Source organism: Eublepharis macularius, chromosome 12 (genome assembly GCF_028583425.1).
Source record: "Eublepharis macularius isolate TG4126 chromosome 12, MPM_Emac_v1.0, whole genome shotgun sequence".
Lineage (NCBI taxonomy): Eukaryota > Metazoa > Chordata > Lepidosauria > Squamata > Eublepharidae > Eublepharis > Eublepharis macularius.
In genome coordinates, this window is record NC_072801.1 from 13,448,386 (window position 1) to 13,472,451 (window position 24,066).

Sequence of the window (24,066 nt, forward strand, 5' to 3'; positions counted from 1 at the left end):
AGCCCCAGGGGGATAAATCGTATCCATTTTATGATGCCCACCCCCCAGGAGGATTTAGAAGAGTTGTGGGGGGCAGTTTTGAGCAGGGAAATGGTATGAAGTAGAGTTACAAATGCACAGATTGGTGGATTGATGGCTAGTAGCCACAGTAGTTAAATAAGACTTGCATTTATTTTATTTACTTATGTATTTATTTATTTATGTCATTTATAGTCCACCTTTCTCATTGAGACTCAAGGTGGATTATACAATATGAGATTAGTACAATCAGGATCAAGGACATTTCCATAAACAGTGCCATAGGGTAAATAGATACAAGTTTAAAAAGACATAGCATTCGCAAAAATCCAATACAGAGTAGAAGAAAGAGTAGAAGAAATACTGAAACAGAACATAATCAATTCTAGGATGGATATTAGATGACATAAAGCACAGGTAGTAGTACGCTTTCTAGTCATCCTCACTGAACTCACTGAATCCTACTATATAAAAGGCTAAGCGTATTTAAGACAACTCACTTCTTACCTTGGTGTGCCTCTAGAGGGTGCTGCTGTGGAGGGAAGCCCAGATGAGGCAGCCAGACCTCCAGACAGCATGTCACGGTGGGAAGCCCAGGGCGAAATCAGGTGTGGAGCGGGCGGCAATGCCTGCCCCCCCTTCATCCAGCTGGGATCTGGAGCAGGTGGCAATGCCCGCCCCTGTCTTCACCCAGCTGGGATTAGGGGCGGAGCAGGTGGCAATGCCCCCCCCACACACACACACATTCACCCAGCTGGGATCAGGAGCAGAGAGGGAGCAATGCTAACCCCCGCCTTTAACCAGCTGGGATTAGGAGCAGAGCACGTGGCAGTGCCCGACGCCCGCCATCACCCAGCTGGGAAGCAGGTGGCAATGCCCACCCTCTGCCTTCACCCAGCTGGGATGAGGAGCAAAGCAGGTGGCAATGCCCAACCCTCGCCTCCTCTGACTTTATCCAGCCAGGATCAGTGATGGAGGAGGAGGGAATGCCCACCTGCCCACCCTCCCCTTTCTAGAGCCCGTTGTATTTTTTCCTACAACGGACTTTGTTGCTAGTAAAAAGATAATCAGGAGCACATCCAGGGACCGTTCAAGGTATTTTGTTTCCCCAGAAAGGTTGCTTCTTCCCATGTCACTGGCAGGCTAGAGGGAGCTGAAGCTTGGTGGCTCCCTCAGCACAGTTGGCATTCAGCTTGGATCTGGCAAGCACAGAACCAGGTGATAAGAGGTATCGGCTGCACCCATCACCTCCTCCTATGCAGCAGGTGGGCAGGAGTAAGCCAAGCCCTGAAGAGCATCAGCACTCTGTTCATCCTGCTGCCCCAAATAGCTGCTGGGGTGTCTTCTGCCAGTTTGGTGTAGTGGTTAAGAGCCGCAGGACTCCAATCTAGAAAGCCAGGTTTGATTCCCCACGCCTCTGCTTGAAGCCAGCTGGGTGACCTTGGGTTCGTCACAGCTCTCTCAGAGCTCTCTCAGCTCCATCCACCTCACAGGGTGAGGTGGCCAAGACCACGGCAATACAGCCCGGCAATACAGCACGGCAATACAGCCCGGAAAACCCCCAACAACCATCGTTCTCCGGCCGTGAAAGCCTTCGACAATACATCACAGGGTGATTGTCTAAGAATAGTAATAATACACTTTGTAAACTGGTCTCTGTGTGTGTGTCATGTGCCATCAAGTCACCTCCAACCTAAGGCGACCCTATGAATGAAAGACCCCCCACAACGTCCTCTCATTAACAAACTTGCTCAGATCCTGCAAACTGGAGGACGTGGCTTCTTTTATTGAGTCAAGCCATCTCATTTTGGGTCTTCCTCTTTTCCTGCTGCCTTCCACTTCCCCCAGCATTATTGACTTTTCCAGAGAATCTTGTCTTCTCATGATGTGACCAAAGTACGACAGCCTCAGTTTTGTCATTTTAGCTTCTAGGGAGAATTCAGGCTTGATTTGATCTAGGACCATCTCTGAACATTTCTTCTATAAGGCTGGATACAGCAGCAGACCTGATATGTTTTCATACAACTGTGCTTGAAGTGCAGTAAAATTCTGCCCACCAAAGATGATCCAGAGGTACTTCTGTTTCCTGTATGGGGGCTTTTAGAACCCCTGAGGAAACTGAATTTTATGTTGCCGCGCTGCATATGCATAACCTTGAAATGGCAGCACACATCGAATAATTTCACAACGTATACATAAATATTCATTGTAAATAACAAAAATATGGACTGAAAAAGCAGTAGTTTTGCTTCCAAGTTAATGGCATTTGCAAGAGCAAATTTTCAAATTTTGGTCTTACCTACATACGATTTTATTGTGAATAAGGAAAAAAAATGTTTTTAAAAAGTGCACTTTTTTAAAAAACCCTCTGAAAGCAATTTGCAAACCACCCCTTGCCTGACTGCTCGCACTGGACTCCTCCTCACATCTGGACAAGAATAATTTCACAGTGATTCCCTCCCTCCCCCTTTGCGCGCTTTTAATCACATTGTTCTCAAAAGCTCTACTTGTTAGCCTACAGAAGAATCACCCCCCTCCTCCTTGTCTCTCTTCTGATTGGCTAAAAGTTTCTCAACCTGGCTTTGATTGGAAAAGCACAAAGGACCCCCCCCCCCCCCCAACACACACACACACACCAGTTCTCAGTTCTTCCCTCCAGCCCAGTTGAAATTGACTAGAGATCTGCAAGCACTTTTTTTTTTAAAACTGAGTTTCAAATTCACCATGAGCATCTTGCTAGGGAGCAATCATCCTTATGCCTATCTATCCCGTCCCGAATCACAGTTTCTATCCGCAGGAGCAAAAATACCTTTCTGTGCTGCCTGAAAAGAGCAGGAAGGAATCTGCCCCTGCGAGGAGATGGGTGATGGAGAGACACGGGCGTTATTAGCTCCTCAGGCGTACCCCAGGATGGCTCCACAAAAGGATTTTTTCCCCTACATTTGATTATTTCTCCCTCCGGCTTTGCCGGGAGAAGAGATCTTAAGAATGCCTTTGGTGTTGGGGCTTCTTTGCCTTATACTCTTGGATACAGCCCTTTGCAGCTATTCAGAAGATCAGTGCAGTTGGAGGGGGAGGTAAGTATGATTTCCAAGTCCCTTGCTTAGAACTAGGAAAAAACCTGATGTCGCTTGGCTGCTGTACCAGGGTCTTTGCATGCTTGTTGCCCTCTCTTGGTAATAGCTGGGTCAGGGTCTCCAAGCCTATTGCGTGCCATGTTTGATGGAGTGGTTTGAGTGCAATAGAAGTTTAAAGAGCCAGCCAAAAGAAAGAAGGCAGATTTTGCAGAGAGGAGTTTGGAGGGGCAGGGAGACACCGCTGTGCTGGTTACAGAATAAGGCATGATGGCCTTCCTTGGGTGAGCTGATACCAGCAAAGGGGAATAAAATCATTTAACAGGAACTTGCTTTAGGAAAAGTCTGTCCAAATGTTGCATCCTATGTATCTGGTCCATTTCCAGTGTTGACGGATTTTTAAAATAGAGTTTCAGCAAATTTGGTTATTAATTTCACCAGATTTTTCTATGGAGTTTTTAAAAAAAATGTGTTGGGGTGTCCTCCTTGGGGAGGGGGCATTTCCCCAAAATATAAACACTGATCTGGATTTGGCCCTGGGAAGATTCATTGTAAAGAGATCCAGAGGAGTTAGCCGTGTTAGTCTGTAGTAGCAAAATAGAAAAGAGTCCAGTAGCACCTTTAAGACTAACCAACTTTACTGTAGCATAAGCTTTTGAGAATCACAGTTCTCTTCGTCAGATGCATGGGATGAAGAGAACTGTGATTCTCGAAAGTTTATGCTACAGTAAAGTTGGTTAGTCTTAAAGGTGCTACTGGACTCTTTTCCATATTGTAAAGAGAGGAATGGTTTGGTTTCAGGTTCTCATTTTTGGTGGTTCCCTTTACCACACATGTCAAAGTTGACCTCTAGAATAAAGCAGTGGAGGCAACTGATGAAGCACACTCACCGTGAAATCCTAAGCAGAGTTACTCCAGTGTAAGCCCATTGAAATCAATGTGCTTAAACTGAAGTAACTCTGCTTAGGATTTCACTGTTAGGTTCACCAAAGTTTGTATGGCAATACATTTGCTAGTCTTTAGGATGCCATAACACTCCTTGTCATTCTGGCCGCGTTAGACTAACACAGCTAGCCTTCTGGGACAGAATCAAGTTGTAACTTGACTTGCAAATGGGGTACATTCTTTATTATATTTTTTTTATTGCTCTCCAAAAAGCACAGATTGGCACTGCATTGTTCTCCCCCCCCCCCTGCCCCATGTTTTACTTGCAAGGTCAGTTAGGCTGAAAGGCAGCAACTGGGCCAAAGTCACCCAGTCAGCTTGGTGGTAGAACAAGGATTCAAAGCTGAGCCTCTCCTGTCTAAGTCCACCTGTAGCCACTGCCCAACACTGTGCCTCTTGCCTTCAATGAAGATATAGTCTTTCAACCAGGGCTTTTTTTTCTGGGAAAAGGGGTGGTGGAACTCAGTGGGTTGCCGGCACAGGGGGCAACTCCTGGTGGGAAGTGGTGCCCCTGGTACCACATGTGCATGCGCAAAGTGCGCACATGCTTCCGGGACTGTGCAATGATGTCAGTTTAGGTCAGCTGGAATGCGGGGGAATGGAGTTCTGGCACCTCTCGAAAATGGTCACATGGCCGGTGGCCCCGCCCCTGATCTCCAGACAGAGGGGAGTTTAGATTGCCCTCCACACCACTTGGCACGGAGGGCAATCTCAACTCCCCTCTGTCTGGAGATCAGGGGGCGGGGCCACCGGCCATGTGACCATTTTCAAGAGGTGCCGGAACTCCGTTCCCCCGCGTTCCCGCTGAAAAAAAGCCCTGCTTTCAACTGTGACGGTTTGTTTTGTATGCAATATCCATGCAGTCGCTCTGCTGGTTGCCTATCTGCTACTGGGCTCAGTTCCAGCTATTAGCTATCACATATAAAGTTCTTCATGGCCTTGGTCCAGCCTTTTTACAGGACTGCCTCTCTCCCTATGTTCCTCCATGGCAGCTTCACTCGTCTGGGCAGGCCCTTCGGCAGGTGCCACCTTGCACATGAGCAAAATCAATAGCTGCGTATAGACATAAATTCTCAGTGGTGGCCCACACTTTATGGAATGGCCCACTTGAAGAGGTCGGGAAAGCCCCCACTCTCCTGGCTTTCTGCAAACAATGCAAAACTGAATTATTCCAGAGGGGTTTCTTACTCAGAGAGGAGGGCTGTACTGTAGGGAGGTAGTCCCAAAGAGATGCATAATTAAAGAAAGAGGTCCAGAGGAGTTATCCATGTTGGTCTATAGCAGCAAAATAGTAAAGAGTCCAGTAGCACCTTTAAGGCTAACCCACTTCGTCAGATGCAAAGGGATAGGGACTTCTATATACTATCTGTTGCTATAAGTATGATCCTACTAGACAGTTTATATATTGTTCAATATGTCAGTCTTAGAATTGCTTATGCTGTATTTAGCATTTCCTCAGCTCTTTATTAGATACCTGCTAGTTTTAGAGATTTGCAGATTTGCATTTATATACCCAGTTACATGGTTTATTAAAATATCGTTGAAATTGACTGTATTCACGCACAGTACTGTGCCGAGTCTCAGTGAGAAAGGAGGGCTATAAATAAAATACATAAACAAACAAACATGTTTTCCCCTTTCAACCAAATGTACAGCAAACCAGAGTTTCCAGTAGAACGTCATGGTTTTCTCAAAAACCATATCTCACTTTTCTATAATTCAAGGCAATTTGTGATAGAGAGGATCTGGCTACAGTCTAGTACATGCATGAACTGAGAATCACAGGGTGTTAGGAATGCCTATCGTTGCTCCTGCCTTTTAAAAACAAAAGCAAAAATCAATTGGACAAACTGTACATGCAGAACAGCAGGTTTCAGAGTTACACAGAAATCTTACTGGTTTGGGAATTCACAGTCTTTCTTCTGTCAACAGAGTAATTTCCACAACCATTTTTCTGTGTTGGAATTTGATACATAGATGATGACACAGATAAAAGGGAGAAGAATCTATTAGGTCATTCGATCTAGCTGGCAGGGACGGACTGGCCGTTGTAGCCACTGGGAAATTTCCCACTGGGCTGATGGCCTTTCCCTTGCACTTGAGCTGGTCCAGAGTAGAAGAGCTATGCACAGCCCAGGGAAGCAGCAAGCCAGATGCAGAAGGCCCAGTACCTGGGCCCAGTACAGCTGCAGGAGGTGCCCAGCTAAACAGTGCAAGGTAGAGGGCTGGCTGGCTCTTTCTCCCTCCTTTGTGGAGGCATGGTCTAGGTATGCTGGGGCCCTTATCAAGGGCTGTTTTTTCCTCTTGTCCACCCTTGCTAGTGCATGAAGGTTATAGAGAGGGTGGAGCATTGCCTGAATAGGCTTCTATGTAATACTTCTGCCTTAGGAACTGAGCCGAATGAATTCCAAACAATCTTCAAGGGCAGCCCCTGTTGTGAATGTGTTACAGTAGTCAAACCAATGGCAGTTTGGTGGACTTTTTAGCAATAACAGTGAAGATGCCAAGATGGAATTCATATGCTGATTTGATCCGATGAGGCTTGGTCTCAATAGAGACCAGATGAGTCATTACTAAAAGTCATTCTCTCTGTTTAGAGGTCTGATCGCCTGTGAGCCAAATCCTGGTTTTGCAACCCATTATTAAAAGGAAACAAGTTTAGGTCTGAACTCAGCAATAATCTAGTGGTGCATTTTATTTATTTAAACTACTCCAAGCTACGTACATTTTCAAACTCTGGTGACTCACAAATGTCATTCTTGGACTGTTCATTTTGATTTAATCCAGAGGGTTTTTGGCAGTCTATGAACCTCTTTTGGTTCATGTGTGGATCAGAATGGATAGGTTAATAACAAGCCTCAAAATGCAACAAAAAAGAGAAGGGTTTATTCCCTTTAACCCTGTGTGGCAGCGGTTCTCCTTCGTGGGTCCTATGTCAAATGTGTAAAAAGGGAGGGGGGGTAAAAATAACTTTAGGACAACTGGTCTAATGAAAATACCTGTTTTCAGGGAGGAACGGAGGAAAGTATCTAAGACTTTAAGAATCTGAGGGTTTAGGTTTGTGGCACAGGTGTGTGCCTTCCGGCAGTGGGCACCACTCAGTCTGGGAACTGGGGAAATCTCCCTGTACCAATTCTTAAAGACGAAGGCCAATGCAAGCCTCAGCCACTGAGGGGCCTCTAGAGGGCAGCCACAACAGTCCTCTTGGGGAAGACTTCAGGAACAAAGCAGCCGCATCTGTTTCTTGGTGCTCTTGAATACGGCAGATGAGTCATTTGGCTCTGAACTGGCAAGAGTCAACCGACTGCCTTCCACCATCTGGATCGCCTTGCGTGGCAAGAGGGTGGCTTTCTGTTCAGGAATCTGGAAGAGAAGTTGGTCCAGCAAACACAAGCTCTGAGAACACAGGCAGTGGTGCTGAAAGAGAAAGTGGACGGGAGGGAGGCTCTCTGGGAGCTCCACTTTGTGACTCGCCTGCCTGGAAGTAAACTTGACTGAGCAGGAAGTAATCTTCACAGTTGAAAAGACAGGGGTCCAGAAGGAACTCTTGCCAAGAACAGGGAGTAAAGTCCTCCCTCCCACCCTTTCTGCCCTGATGATTTGGGGGCCCCAGGAGCTGCACCCCAACAAAGGCTGCGTTGCTCACTGGAGAACTCCCCTAAGCATATTCAGATGAGTTAGCCATGTTTGTAGTTGCAAAATAGTAAAGAGTCCAGTAGCACCTTTAAGACTAATCAACTTTATTGTTGGAACCTCTTGAGGTTCTTGCATAAGCTTATGAGAGCCACAGCAGTCTTCATCAGATGCAACTTTATTGTAGCATAAGCTTTTGAGAACCACAGCTCTCTTCATCAGATGCAACTTTATTGTAACTTAAGCTTTTGAGAACCACAGCTCTCCTTGTCAGACGTAACTTTATTGTAGCATAAGCTTTTGAGAACCACAGCTCTCTTCGTCAGATGCATCGTCAGATGCATCTGACAAAGAGAGCTGTGGTTCTCGAAAGCTTATGCTACAATAAAGTTGGTTAGTCTTAAAGGTGCTACTGGACTCCTTACTATTTTGCTCCTAAGCATATTGATACCCCAGAGTAGGAACTGTAGCTTAGGGAGGAAGTGAGGTCTAGAGATCTCAGGGGGTTTCCGGCACTGTTAAAAAGCTACATTCCTCAGGATTCATTGTGGGAGGCCATTACCCTCAAAGTGGTATCAGAATACAGATTACAGAAATGTTGCGGCAACTGGATAAGAATTTAATGTGTGCGGTTATTTGGTCTCCAAAATCAAGGGGGACTGAATCCTGAGCTGAGAAAAATTCAATTCAGCGATGGCGTAGTGGATAGAGCACTGGGTGCTCTATCCGAGAGAACGGGGTTCGAGTCCCCGCTTCTGCCATGGAAGCTCGCCGGGCGACCTTGAGCCTGTCGCAAACTCTCAGCCTTACCTACCTCACAGGGTTGTTGTGGGAAAACGGAGGAGGGGAGAATGATGTTCTAAGCCGCTTTGAATGTTCTGACTGAGGGAGAAAAGTGGGATATAAATTTTAAAAATATATACATGGACACTTGTTTGTGTAATTGCACCTGGCCGTGAGTCGGCCAAGGTGCTATGTACCCTATGACCCTTGCTTAGCACCCTTTTGGCTTTGGAGAGTTCACCAGGCACAGCCTTTATACGTTGATGCTTATCTTCCATCTTAAGGGCTAGAAACTTCCTTTTTAACATGACAGCTCAGATTCTTACGACCTCCAACGCTTTCTTCTTGCGGGGTTTGCACAGAAATTCACACTGGCCATTCAGCAGCAAAGCTGCTTACCTGCTTGGCAACCCGAGGACCAGAGCTAATGCTAATTCTGAGAGGTCCATCATAGCTTTTATCCATGGTGACTAACAAGACCTCCAGTTTCAGAGGCGGCCAACCTCTGAACCCCAGGGATGGCAGGCACCGTCAGAGGAAGCCCTTGGCGACTGTGCCCTGTTTGTTTGACCCTTAGGGGACCTGGCTGGCTCCTGTCTGAAAAAAGGTGCTGGACTAGATGGAGAGCTGGACTGATCCAGCAGGACCCTTCTTATGTTCTTGTGTTGCAGTGGCCTGTCCCAAGAATCCGGCAGCGTGGAACAGATCTCGTTGCACTGCGCTGAGGGATCGCTGGAGTGGCTGTACCCCGCAGGGGCCTTGCGCCTGAGTCTCTTTCCTCGCCTTTCCACGGGCTCCAGCAGCAAAGAGAAGAACCCCCGACGTGTCACAGCCTGCATCAAATCCTCCAGCAGCTTCCGTGGGGCTCAGATTTACGTGGAGAGGGATGGAGTCTTGGAGCTCCTGCTCTCAGAGGCGGCGGCTGCTTTGCAGCCCAAGGTGCGCTGTTTTAGTTGGCTGCCCAAGGAAAAGGTTGCGCTGTTCCTCCAGTCCACTCTGCACCAGGACATCAGCCGCCGGATCGCCGCCTTTCGCTACGAATTGAGGGGCGACTGGAACTCCCCTTTCTCTTGGCCATCTAGCAACCTTAGCACAGAAGGTAAGTCATCCTGTTGCTGCTCACAGTGGGAACCTGTGGCTTTCTGGCACATCCAAATTGGGTGTGCCAGTTCTGACTAGGGATACCATACCCCCGGTGGGGGTGGGGGATCCCCTGCCCCCACCCCTCACATCCCACCCCACTCACCTGGCTGGCGGGGGGGGGGGGCGCACCTTCTGTGTGCGCTCTCCTGCAGTGCTGTGTGCTCCTGTGCGCAACAGCCGCCTGGATTGGCCCAGATTGGGGCCACTGCGGAGCACGGGAGTGCTCCTGTGCTCCGCAGCAGCTCAAAACAAGCCCGATCCATGCCAAAACGGGGCCATTTTTGGCACTGCGGAGGGCAAGAGCATGCCTGTGCTCCTCAGTGGCTCAAAATGGGCCCGATCCATGCCAAAACGGGCCTGAAATGAGCCCATTTTGGCGCAGATTGGGCCTGTTTTGGGCCACTGAGGAGGGCAGTCCACGGTGGCCTTGATCCAAGCCCCTGCGGAGTGTGGGCAAGTTCCGGGGGGGGGCATGTGATGATATCACTTCCCGCGCACACACCCCCTCAGAAGGTGAGTGCCAGGCCCCAATCACCCCACCGGGAGTTTGAGGGGGCCTGGCAACCCTAGTTCTCACTGAGGGAGAAAAGTGGGATATACGTTGGGGTATACGCTGTTTTGCACTCCAGTCTAGACCTCTGCTTATGATAACTTTGGCATCCTAAACCCAGGCTCCAATCATCTTTTTTCACTCTTGAGGTTCTTGCACGCAAGGAGGCTCTATTCAGCTGTCATCCAGACAGTATTCACAAAAGAAGGACGCAATTTTGTTTGTTTTATAATGTTCTGGGGCATTTCTTTCGGCAAAGCAAAGGGCCCCTCCTCCCCAACATAGGCCGATTGAAGTTGAAAGCAATCAGCTTGGCCTGGTTTTTCAAGGACTCGATATGCCCAGGCCTCCCTCACAGCAAGAGCAGGAGACGGCCTAGTAACTGGAGCCGTCCGTCCGGAGTGTGCTCGGCTATCAGAAACACAAGGCCGGAGGAGGAACATCTAATCAGCCTCATCTCTGAGCTAACAAAAGTCCAGTGTGCGCCAGGCCACTGGGGAGTCACCAGCCCAGCAGTTCAGCGGCACCAAAGATAAGGCCTGGACACAGGTTGCCATAGCAACCTTGGGCACTCAGCCCAACAGGGAATGGCTTTTTCAAGGCCTTGCCCTGAGAAACTTTGACACCGAGGCCACAGTCCAACACAGTTAGGCACGCTTGGTCACTGCGGGAGAGTTGCCAGAGGGAACCGCTGTACCAGAATTGCTCCGTTGTTCTGGAAGTTGTGTATTGTGTGTGGTCCCTGTACTTCATGCAGGGTGGCCATCCACGGATAACCAAAAAAGAGGACAAATGAAGAAACAAAAAAGGAGGGCCCATTTGGGGCCAAATTTGGCCCACTGCGAAGCCCTGGCAGCGCTCCCACATCCACAGCAGACAGGTTTCAGCCCCACATGGGCCCTATTTGGGCTGCTGCGGAGCACGGGAGCACTGCCGGGAGGGCCCTGGAGGGCTCCTGCGCTTCACAGTAGGCCAATTTAGGCCCCAAACGGGCCCAATTCAGCCCCAACTGGGCCAAATTTGGTCCCAGAAGTGACATTGTTGCGCAGCCCAGGAGCGCACGCACAAAGCGCACACACAAAGTCACCAACAAAAAGTGAGTGCCCGGTCTCCTGCCTCCTGCCCAGAGGGTGAGGGGACCTAGCAAGCCTAGTGCCAGCTTTTGTCTGCTCTCCAAGTGTTCACTGTGGATGGGGGACTTTGCAAAGGCCCTTCCCACGCTGCCTTCTTGTGGCTCGTCCTCTTTCATGCATTCCAACTGCCAGTAGCTCTGTGGGCCTTGGGGACCTGCCTCCAAAGCTAATTCAACAGGACAGAGGCAGAGCATGACATATTCAAAGGACAGCCCCCCTGAAAGAGGGCCGTCCTCTGAAAAAGAAGACATCTGGTCACCCTGACTCCATGCGCATCTTGACGTACCAGTGCAGCCTTTCCACTCCTAGTTTCATCTCCCCTTCCCTCCCAGGAGGGCAGATCCACGCGCACAATCTCTTTCTTGCTTACACAGGCCCAGACCAGGCTTCACACAAAAGCATCAATCCGTTAAAATAGCCAGGGATACAGTGGCTGTCTAAACACGGACCATATCACTAACTATGGGTAGTTAGGATCCATCAAACCTGGATCTGAAATCATGATCTGAAGTGGTTTTTATTAACTACAGATAGATTTAACTACGTTTGGCATAATGTGTGAGTGCAGACAGCATGCAGGGAAAGCAGAATATGAATTCAATACAATAATAATAATAAATAATAATCCTGGTTGGTTCCCACGCAGTCCCCCCCACGCCCACCATCCTGACAATGAAACCAGATGATCACTCTGGATCTGAGTGATCCATCTGCATGCTGAAGCCCGGTTTTACCAACTACCCACAGTTATACCACGATTTTGTGTTATTTCTGAACTGGGCTATTCGTTCTAATCTCCTACAATCTCAAAAACTGCGAAAGAATTCTATTTTATTTCTGAAATGACGTCATTATAATCAGTACTTTTTTTCTGGGAAAAGAGGTGGTGGAACTCAGTGGTGGAACTCAGGGCCGCACAATGATGTCACTTTGGGTCAGCTGGAACAAGGGGGGAGTTTTTTAAAGTTTAAATCGCCCTTGGCAGAAGTGGTCACATGGCCGGTGGCCCCGCCCCCTGATCTCCAGACAGAGGGGAGTTTAGATTGCCCTCCGCGCCACATGGTGCGGAGAGCGATCTCAACTCCCCTCTGTCTGGAGACCAGGGGGCGGGGCCACCTGCCATGTGACCATTTTCAAGAGGTGCCGGAACGCCGTTCCACCGCATTCCAGCTGAAAAAAAGCCCTGATTATAATAGGCTTGTGAGCTGCGCTTGGACTCCATTGACCCTCAGGAGCAAGTAAAACGTCCCCCCCTTCCCCACCACACTTGGTACTTCAGCACTGGGCCATTGTCAGGATTATCCCAAAGAAGGGAGCTGGATTGGGTGGACTTCAGGCTAACTCTTGTGTCTTTAAGCAGGAATGCATTGCAAAATCTTTTATCATCAATGATTGGTCTCCTCACTGTTAAGAGATCTGGCGCACACCATCTTGTTTTGCACATTTAAAAGATATCACTAGACCACAGAAATAGTAGTCAAAATAAAAAGTAGACCTTGCGAGTCTGAAATCAATTCAGTCCTCACTAGAGTACTTTGCTCTTTCCTTCTCTGCACATAATTACCTATCTAGATAGACAAACATTGCCAAATGAGTAAAGAGTCCAGTAGCACCTTTAAGACTAACCAACTTTATCGTAGCATAAGCTTTCGAGAACCACAGCTCTCTTTGTCAGATGTATCGGTTCTCGAAAGCTTATGCTACAATAAAGTTGCTTGGTCTTAAAGGTGCTACTGGACTCTTTACTATTTTGCGACTACAGACTAACAGCTAACTCCTCTGGATCTATTGCCAAACGAATATTTTTGCTTTATAACCATGTACCATCAGATTGATTAAGGGACTGAACATTCTAGTAAGCAGACTTAAAAAAGAAGGGAGCACTCAAATTAGTTTATCAGCATACTCAGAAGCCAGAGTAGGACACAACCTTTAAATGCATACAGCAGCAGCAGGCACATAATCGCTTTCAGAAATGCGTAATTATGAATGAGGAATGTCTGTAGGCATGATCAAGATGCACGAGAACACAAGCACTGAATGCACGCAAGACTGTCCCTATTTACTTGCATAAAATATTAGCGTGTCTGCAGTGTTGCTAGCCAATCAGCTCTTGCACAGTTGAAAATATGACACATACACACCCCTTGTTAAGTGACTGTTCTTTTTTTCTCTTTGGGAGATGCAGGGACTTGCCGGCCATGTAACAATACAGAGATCTTGATGGCTGTTTGTACTAGTGATTTTGGTGAGTAACGCTTCCCCGCTTATTGTTTTATTTTTTTAACTGCTCATTTCAGCAGGGACAGGTTGTCTTCCTCAGGGGTCATTTCGTAGAAAAAGAGCTGGAGGAACTCACTAGCATAACGTATTAGCATATGCCACACCCCTTGCCATCACCGGAAGTGTGTCGTTAGCATAACTGATTTGCATCACCTATCCTGGCTGTTTTGAACCCAATCCTGGCCATTCAGGGCCAAAATTGGGCCCAAAATGGCAAAAAGGGACTGAAAATGGTCGAAAAGGGGCCCAAAATGGTCAGGATCGGGCCGCTGCTGAGCAGGACGGTGATCCACCACCTGTCAAAGGCCCGATCCAGGCCGTTTCGTCCCCAATCCAGGCCCAAAATGGCTGAGGGTCAGGTGGGCGGGGCCACCTGACATGTGACCTCTTTGGGGAACTGCCGGAACTGCGTTCCTGTGCGTTCCGCCTCAAAATGAGCCCTGGTCTTCCTAATCAACATATGCCCCTCGCCTCTTCATGCACTGCACATAGCAAACTGGACCCCAGCAGCATGCCACAGTGCCTCAACTCTGATCTAGCCACCAGCAATAGAGGCCCAGGAGATGACAACAGATGCAACCTATACTTGTCACCGCCTCTCGTGCTGCGTTTGGCCAGGAGCAAGGCAAGCCCCAGGTTTTGTCCCATCACAGACATTAGCCAGTCAAGTGCTTTCCATGGCTGGATTTTGTTGCAAACTAGCAGAACCATGTTTTTTCACCACCAATTTCACCAATAGGGGAAACTATACATGTGGCTAGGGTGTATTTAAAAGACTACATTGCAAAATCTGTCTTCACCCTAAACATGTGAACTGGGCAGCTCTGATCAAATTTCAGGGCAGCCTTGAACTCTAAGGCCTCAACTACGTGTTACAGTTTCTTCCATGTTTGGCATAAATGGCCCCAACCTTTTGCAAATTCAGGAGCCAGAACAGTATTATCTCAAGGAAGAGAATGGCATGTGGGGGAGGGAGAACTTTATCCCTTACTTCCCCATTTATCTTTTCCTTGTATTTTGTTTTCCCTAGAGCAGATAAAAACAGCTTGGGGTGCTCTTCCAGTGAGAAAATGGCAGGGAAGGAAAGAGTTAACATCTCCTCCCAATCCAGTAATTCTCCTCCTGGATAAAGCCATCTAGGAGGCTGCATTTACAAAAGGGAAAATTTTGTGTTTAAAATAAACACTGAAGAAATCTTAAAGTCCATTGGAACACTTGAGAGCTTATAGTATCCTGGAGAGGGAGATTTGGACCAGGGGGAAGGGGATTTCCCAATTGTTTATCACTCCCCCCTCTTCCTAAAATCTGACCCCCAATCTCTGAACAATTAACAGAGTTTGTTAATTTCCTCTTTGCCTCCCCAAGGCTCTGTCAGTTCCACCTCCCCTTCTAAGAGGCGAAGAGGAAATTTCAAACCACCTGAGCAGGGATCTCCCTGGCTCTATAGAGAGGGAAAATTGACAAAGCCTTCCGATCTCTTTTAAAACTCAGCTTCCCGGCTAACATTGCGACTCCCTTCACGTGCTCCTCCTCGTGTAATTCGTCTCTTGTAGCTTAGCTAAAGCCATTCTGCGTGGCATGCAGAAGATCCAAGGTTCAATTCCCAGCATTTCCAGTGGAAAGGATCAAATAGTAGGTGATGTGAAAGACCTCCACCTGAGACCCTGGAAAGCCCTATATGTGAAATGGCTAGATGGACGTTAGCCTCAGACGGTGGTAGAATTCTTTATACATTTGATTCTACTTTATATATCATCCACCCCTTCCCAAAATCTGGACGCTGTTCGACAATTCTCTCAGTTCCTGGCAGTCTGTTTTGCAGCGCCTGTCCTCATCACACCAACCGACCCTGGCATACATCTGAGGTTGTCAGCCAGAGAAATTAGGACTTGCCTAACATCGTTTGGGGGTGCAGTCTGTGCCTCAGCCCAGAGCCACAGTCATTTCTGCACTGTGGGGGGGGGGGGGCTGCTAAGACACACAGCTGTAAATTTCAATGTTTTTTCAAATGGAGAGGGGGGAGAAAAACCCAAACGGTGCCTGAAAGTTAAAACCTGCCCGTCTCAAACCCTCTCCTGTTTCTACAACTTCCCAGTAGCTGTCAGGTTGGGGCTGAGATGCCCCTAAAGCAACCTGCTCCCCAGCTGGGACTGAATAGCCTTTCTCTCTCCCATTTAAATGTCTGTGCAGGGCTGCTGTCACAGTGAGCATTGCCAATTAGGGCCCTGCGTGCTCCCCTAGCGCCCCCCCCTCCTGATTCGCATCTGCACAATGGAAGCAGAGGTCAGGGGGTCCACAAGCTGCCCACTCCAAGGTTGCCATGGCAGCCAGGAAGTCTCACAGAAGAACAAGGGGATTTGCCATGCTAGATCAGGTCCGTGGCCTGGTCAGAATTTCTGAGAGGAGTGAAATCTCGCTGATCCAGAGAAAGCCAGTTCCACCAACACAGGCTAATAGTCATAGATCCAGAGGAGTTATCCATGTTAGTCTGCAGTTGCAAAATAATCAAGAGTCCAGTAGCACCTTTAAGACTAACCGACTTTATTGTAGCATAAGCTTTCAAGAGCCACAACTCTCTTCATCGGAACCACAGCTCTGACGATGCATCTCACAAAGAGAGTTGTGGTCCCCAAAAGCTTATGCTACAATCATGTTGGTTAGTTTTAAAAGTGCTACTAGACTCTTGACTATTTTACAGGCTAATAGTGCAATCCCTGTGTCTAATTAGTTGGATGTTTATGAATATATTCAGCCATCTCCCCAGAGCAGGTGACCATTTCTATTTATGCTATAAAATTATTGCTTCTTATGTCGACTGCCACAGTGCTTTGCTTGTTGGCCTCCTCCCTTGAGCAGCTTGGGCTGAGAAATGACTGTGGCTCTCTGGTGGAATATATGCTTTGCATACGTTCAATACTCAACATCTCTAGTAGTAGGTGATACAAAAGACCTGAGCCCCCAAACAGCTACTGCTGGCTGAAGTGGAAGACAAGAACGATCTCGACAGTCCCTAGAGTCTAATTCAATAGAATACAGGAAAGAGTTCAGCGGCACATTTAAGACTAACCAACTAATTTGTAGCATAAGCTTTCGAGAACCACAGCTCTCTTCGTCAGATGCATCATCAGCTTTCAAGAAGCACAGCTCTCTTCATCAGAAGCATTGTCAGCTTTTGAGAACCACGGCTGTCTTCGTCAGGTGCATCGTCAGTTTTCAAGAAGCACAGCTCTCTTCATCAGATGCATTGTGAACTTTTGAGAACCACAGCTCTCTTCATCTGATGCATCTGATGAAGAATGCTGTGGTTCTCGAAAGCTGGCACTGTATCTGACAAAGAGAGCTGTGGTTCTTGAAAGCTTATGCCACAAATAAGTTGATTAGTCTTAAAGATACTACTGGACTCTACTATTTTGCAACTACAGACTAACATGGCTAACTCCTCTGGATCTATGACCATAGAATATAGGGTTAGTTGGGGCAGTGACACTCACTCAATGGCTCAGAAGTCACATGTGGCCCTGTGACATGCCACCTGTGGCTCTTCCGAGCAGCATTCCCCAACATGGCATCATTTCTCCTCTTCAGAAAAGTGGGTTAAGGCTATTGCTCGGTGGGGGCTGTGGTTGGCTGATGGTTCCCATTTAGCACAGAGAGAGATTCTAGCCACCCTGCTTCTTGCAATGCTAGAATTCAACTTGCAATGCTAGAATTCAATTTGAAGAGTACTTTCCACATAAGGACACATTTATCTTTTAACGTTCAGTCTAAGAAAGAGTTCTGGAGAACTTGAAAGCTTGCACAGTGTTTTGTGCCATAAATCTGACTCACAAGCCTTTCCCCTCAATCCAGTTCACACAGGGCCTATCTGAAGTTCAGCAGTCATAGGGAGAGACAGCCCTACAAGCTCAGAGGTACTCTGGTAATCAAACAGATTATAGTTATATGTTAATATTTATTTTTTATTATATATGCAGGGCTTTTTTCAGCTGGAACACAGTGGAACGGAGTTACGGCACCTCTTGAAAATGGTCACACGGCTGGTGGCCCCGCCCCCTGATCTCCAGGCAGAGGGGAGTTTAGATTGCCCTCCGCAATCTCTGTCTGGAGATCAGGAGACGGGGCCACCGGCCATGTGACCATGTTCGCCGAGGGCAATTTAAACTTTGAATAACTCCCCCCCTTGTTCCAGCTGACCCAAAGTGACGTCATTGTGCAGTCCTGGGAGCCTGCGCACACTTTGCGCATGTGCATGTAATACTAGGGGCACCACCTCCCACCAAGAGTTGCCCCCTGTGCTGGCAACCCACTGAGTTCCACCACCTCTTTTCCCAAAAAAAACCCCCTGTATATATGTATGTTTTGTAGGTTGGCACAAAAGGCATACAATAATCGTGTCGCTCTTCAGAGTGATAGTAATTGCAAATCTTGCTTTCCGTGAGTACCACTGGGTTAGGGTCTGTCCTTCTGCCTGTCTCTCTCTTTCACTCTCAAAAACATTTTGATCATTTCATTCATTTCTAACTTTCCTTGCACCCTCTACTCTGTTGTATCTAGTTCAATTCTTGGCCTTTTAAGGCTTGGAAGTAAACATGGCTACATTGCAGCCTCAGAAGGGGCCGACAAGACCACTGAGCCCTCTCAATGCTGGAAATACAAAAGTAGAGAATCCTGTACAGAGGGCTGTCCAACTTCTGCCTGCGAAGGTCTAGAGGGAGAACCCCCCCTAAGTATAGATAGAGGTCACCTGAATCTCCACTCTCGGTTCTTAGCTACCTTCCCTTCTTTTATGTTCTACTTTTTTTGCTGGTAATCTTTTCTCAAGGCCCAGGATGTCCGCCTCAGTCTCCAACTGCTGCCCCCAATATTCACATCTGTTTTCAATAAGCATATATAAAGGGTAGAGGGATACCGTACGTATGCTTATAATATGCATCCAACTGAATAAAAAAGCCCACATTTTTAAAATAACTGTAAAACTGTTTTCGAGATTGGTGGGAGGTGATTTGCGTTGGTGACTGCATAGGCACTGGCCAATCAGCTGCCCACAGTTCAGCTTCTTATAGAACCGGAAATTTTCCTCCTAGAGTTCAACCCTGGAGAAGAATGATTACATTGAACAGGCTGCTTCTAGTTTATAAACTTGCAAAATTGTTCCATTACATCCATGGAAGGCATGCACTCTAATTTTAGGTTGTGTATGCGGCCTACTCTTTAAACATCTAAACAATTGTTTCTTCTTCTTTTCTCTTGCATCCCTCTCCACCCAGTCATCCGTGGCAATATCCGTTCAGTCTCTAACAACGTGGATTTGCAGGAATCCATAATCAACGTGAGCGCCACTCGAATCCACCGCCAGAAATTCGCCTTGTTCCAACCGGTTGGCAAGTACGGGAAATCAGCCGGCAGCATTCGTACCCTGCTGCGGTGTGGGGTGAAACCGGGACCCGGCAGCTTCTTGTTCACAGGATGGCTGCACTTTGGGGAGGCGTGGCTCAGCTGCGCCCCTCGCTACAAAGATTTCCGCCAGATATATGAGGATGCACGCCAGGCTCACGAAAACCCCTGCGAAGTCTCATTGGACTGACCTGGGGCAGAGCAGGGAAGACTGAAGCCTTGCCTCAAATTTGGGGGAAAAGGAGCTGCTACCCGCTCTGGGAGTGCCCTAAATGGCATACGCCCATTGGGAGTGACAAAAGCTCTCCTTGCCACAAATGGCATTCCTTTACTGTATTAGACTAGTGGACCTGCCCCAAACTGGGCCGTTTTCACACTTCTTACCAGCCACGGAACATCGCGCTGAGCTCCCAGAACGACAATGTCTTCCTGGCGCGATTTCGCACGAGAACTGCCATTCTTGTGCGAAATCGCGCCAGGAAGACACTGTCATCCGGGAGTTCGGTGCGATGTTCCGTGGCTGGTAAGCAGTGTGAAAATGGCCCAGATCTACTGATTCCCCACCATAAGGAGCAACTGCAGGCTAGTCAAGAGGCTGAGGATTTGGATGCTACCTGGTTAGACTGGGACATGCAGAGAATAATAATAAAGAAATTACTCCAGCATCACAGACAAGGACTAGTGAAGAGACACCTCAAGGTCTGTTCTTTCACCTGATCGTTTGAAGAGCCAAGAATGACCACCAAGCAAACCAGCCTCTCCCTCCCGTGGAAGAACTGCGTTCCAGAATGACTTCTTAGTCGGTGACCAAACTTGTAAGCAGACTGGGATTCTCTTGCTGAACAAAAAGGATCATGATTCTCCCCCCCCCCCCGCCCCCAACGGACTCTTTTTTCCCCCAGATCAAACATGGTGGATGGCATCAGATAATTGGACAAAGGGAGCTTGAACCAGGGGGGTGGAGGTGGACTTCTGTACATTTTGGGGGTAACATTTGGATCGACATACAACACAGTATGTTACAGAGATGGCTCAAAGAGACTTTGGCTTGAAGACAGGTAATCGGAGGTCCCACAGTCAGATGTCCCGTCCACGTTTTATGGAATTCCAGCCTAACTGAGGGATGCCTGAGGAGGCGAAGAGGTCCTGATCCTCTCCCAGACGGCTGACACACCCTCTTCTGGCCTTCATGAAATTTGATCCGGAGCCTGTATGTCGGAAGGGACAGAACTAGGCAAGGGCTGAACCCTTTCCACCCCCCATGCAAATTCTGCTTGGCCCTCCCACCGTCACCACCATCTCCTCTGCCCGGTGCTTTACCCTTCTTTGTTGATTTGCCTGCTCAGGAGTGTCCAACCGATGCAAAAAAAAAACAAAACTCATCCTTGGAATTGTGGGAAGAGGGGAAAGGTATGAACAGAATTTGGCACGGAGGGGTCTGTTGGCTGTAAACAGGAGTGCAAAAACTTGAGTTGCTACAGGCATCTAAAGAATTAGTCCTGGTGTCTGTGAGCCAAGTGGAGGGCAAGTGAACAGGGAGGAATACATGCGAGTCTGTTCACTTGCCAGGCAAGTGTCATTCGTCGCTTGTAGCTTGGTACTGAGTTGTTGAAGAATGCAGGAAAGCAGATCTGAACTGTTGCTGCCCGTAGGAACCAGCCGCCATCTCTTCTGACTTCCTTCATCCTTGCTTCTGGCCATTTCCTGGAGAAAGGGCTCCCAAGATAGATTCCTCACCTGCCACTTCTCCATTAAATACTGCCTGGTGAAGGGGAGAGAGACCAGAACCCAACAGCAAGGACAGGATCCTCCTTCTCACGGGTGCCACTCAGGTTTCCATGTCCCTGTCCTTCCAAGATGGCTCCTAAATTTTCCAACCACCCCCGAAATTATCCCCCTGGTTGTAACTGTGAACTGTCTGTCTACATATGCACAATGCTGCAGGGAAGAAATAAAAATGCTGCTAAATCCCAGATATGTTTAGGTTTTCTTATGTACTTCTGACTTCCTCCAGCATTTGTAAATATTTAACATCGCTGGTTGGTTAGAAATGTGCCACACCTTTGAACACGCAACCCTTTCATACAATGATGCCACAATATACCTCTACCCAAGAGCGTCATCCTCTGCCTTTAGCACCTAGAGTACATGGTTCTCACTTATACCACCATGAGCAAGGTGCTGCTTGAACATGCTGCTTGGCTATGTTTTCTCTGTGACCCATTGTAACAAAAGCTTGGTGCAGATGTGTTATTTTGTTCATGTGGGAGGAAGGTCTCGGTTGCAACTGCTGGTCCCACAACCTCTGTGCCTAAATGCCACATAAATGTTGAACATGTGTAATGTGGCCTACATGTATGGAAAAGCTGTATGTGTTTGCTCTGACTGTGCAATCTGTATACCCAGGGCAGTGACCAGGATTGGGCCAGGAAATGCACTGTCCAACCTGTTTCACCCGACTTTCCCCCAAAACAGGCATGTGATTTGTTATGTGGCAATTTCTGTTTAAAGAATGCTTTCAGAATAGAAAACTAATACTCCCTCCCTTTGCATGTGAGTAGGAGCTTAAGAGGGGGAGGAGGAAACTTAAAACACATGATGTACAACTTCTGCAGTGTGAGGGTTAAAATAAGATCAGCAGTTTGCAAACTGTGCCAAGGCAATGCTAGTGTGTTGCAAGAGCATGGGAGAGCGTGCCATCAAAAAATTAAGCCACCACGGTGGATTTATCCATTGTTCTTTCCAGGCAGCCTCATGACACTGTCCTCTCTACACGAGATGAATTGCATGAGGACTCTCAAGTGAAAGAAGACGCCAGGTCTTTTTTTCAGCTGGAACGTGGTGGAACGGAGTTCTAGCATCTCTTGAAAACGGTCACATGGCTGGTAGCCCCGCCCCCTGATCTCCAGACAGAGGGGAGTTGAGATTGCCCTCCGCACCATGGCGCAAAGGGCAATCTAAACTCCTCTCTGTCTGGAGATCAGGGGGCGGGGCCACCAGCCATGTGACCATTTTTGCCGCGGGCAGTTTAAACTTTAAAAAACTCCCCCCCTTGTTCCAGCGGACCCAAAGTGACATCATTGTGCGGTCCTGAGTTCCACCACCTCTTTTCCCAGAAAAAAAGCCCTGGAAGACACGATGTTAGCCAGGAAGGGTCATTAAAAAGACAGATCAGCTGTCAGTTTCACCTCTCTAGAGCTGGCAAAGATCACTCCTCTGAGCATTTCTTTATTTCATCTTCACCTCCCTGAAGTCTCTGTCAATTTCACCTCCTTTTTGGAGGCAAAGAGGAAATAAACCCTCTGAGGAGCTATCTTTGCCTGCTCTAGAGACATGGAACTGACAGAGCCTGTCAAACTGTCTTTTAAAACTCGGCTTCTCAGCTAACATTGCATGTCCCTTCTCTTGAGCATCCTCGTGTAGAGAAACTCTGAAAGAGGAAGGAAAGATGCAGGGACTCACTGATGTCCTACAGCGGACAAGCTCAGGGGAATCCCAGAGCCAAAACACACGTTAAGAAATACCTAGGTTCAGCACGTGTTCTCTTACCTCAAGGTTTGCCGGGATCTGTAGGCGTCCTGGAAGCTTAAAGTTTAGCATTTACAGAGCAGCAGAAAGGGGAAGGGAAATACAGGCACCTGTATTTTAAGCTTTAAGCTTCCAGGACGCCTTTAAGCTTCCAGGACGCCTACAGATCCTTTAAGCTTCCAGGACTTTAAGCTTCCAGGACGCCTACAGATCTTTAAGCTTCCAGGACGCCTACTTTAAACTTCCAGGACGCCTACAGATCCCGGCAAACCTTGAGGTAAGAGAACACGTGCTGAACCTAGGTATTTCTTAACGTGTGTTTTGGCTCCCAGAAGCCAGAAACACAGCCCCACCAGGGCCGGAGCCAGCATTTCTGGTGCCTGAGGCGAGATACCTGCTTGCTGCCATGCCACCAGGGTGCCCGGCTCGCCAGGAGCCGAGCTGAGGCAGGCAGCAGTGGCGAAAGGGTGGAGAGGTGAGTGGGGCGGCCTGCTTCCTCACTTGCCTCCCCACTCACTGCCGCGCCGCTGGGGTGCCTGGCTCGCTGGGAGCCTAGCCGAGGCGCGCAGTAGCGGCGAAGGAGCAGAAAGGCGAGTGGGGCGGCCCGCTTCTCCACTCGCCCCCCCGCTCGCTGCTGCACCACCGGGGTGCCCGGCTCGCCAGGAGCTGAGCCGAGACAGGCAGCAGAGGCGAAGGGGCAGAGAGGCGAGCGGGGAAAGCGCCTCCTTCTAAGTTCAGCGCTTGCGGTGGCTGCCCCCACTGCCTCAATGGACGCGCCGGCCCTGAGCCCCACCCTCTGAGCCCTGATTGACTGAGCAAAGGGAAGAATAGGATTCTGAGAGACCGCTTTAACATGGTTACCCTGTAAAGAGAAGGCCTGTGATTGCGCCAAGCTTGCCTTGTCTCCCCGAGAGGGCATGCCAGGTCACATTGTGGTCCTTGAAAATTTTAGATTTCAATCTCAGATGATGGAAATGCATAAAGCCACTTGGAACATCGCTTGAGAAAAATGGTGACCAAACTGCTCAATATTATGCATATTTACTTGGGAGTAAATCTTACAAAATCCAGTGAGGCTTACTACCAGATAACTGCACATAGGATTACAGCTTAACCTGAACCAGTCAGGTTAATTTGAAACCTACGGCAAATCTCAGCATGGACAACCCCTTAACCGAAACCTCAGTCCAGGAATTTTATTTTATTTAATACACCACAAGGATGGGGAAGAGTATCATATGTGCACTAAAATTATAACGATACCAAATTTGTGCATTTTGTTCAGATCTAAATTTTATTGTAATGTTTATGTGTATGTGTATGCGGTTTTTTCAAAATGTGAAATGTTAATATAAAGTGAATCTCCACAGCTAGGAAGACACTGCCAAGTATGTTTCAGCCCAGCTATAGTGATTTTTGAAAAGATTACAATGCTAAGAAGATTCTATAATATTTGAAACACAGCTTTTGTACATATTGTTCTGAGAGCCGGTCAAGGGACAAATCTACGTAGCTTGTAACAGTGGGATTTCTTTTTGTCATTTGTTCATTTTAATCCCCCCCTTTTTTTGGGTGGGAAGGG

General features: G+C 48.0%; 1 protein-coding gene across 2 annotated transcripts; it reads left to right on the plus strand.

The window, feature by feature from the left end:
- The first annotated feature begins 2,693 nt into the window (after nucleotides 1-2,693).
- METRN (meteorin, glial cell differentiation regulator) lies at nucleotides 2,694-20,929 on the plus strand. 2 transcript variants are annotated; one of them, XM_054992368.1, is made up of 4 exons: nucleotides 2,694-3,095; nucleotides 9,125-9,552; nucleotides 13,462-13,527; nucleotides 18,830-20,929. In XM_054992368.1, the coding sequence occupies exons 1-4, from the start codon at nucleotides 3,007-3,009 to the stop codon at nucleotides 19,144-19,146; spliced, it is 900 nt and encodes a 299-aa protein (XP_054848343.1). In that variant the 5' UTR covers nucleotides 2,694-3,006; the 3' UTR covers nucleotides 19,147-20,929. The 2 variants fall into 2 exon arrangements, with proteins under 2 accessions (XP_054848343.1, XP_054848344.1); XM_054992369.1 differs by having other exon boundaries at nucleotides 13,468-13,527.
- The last annotated feature ends 3,137 nt before the right edge of the window (nucleotides 20,930-24,066 follow it).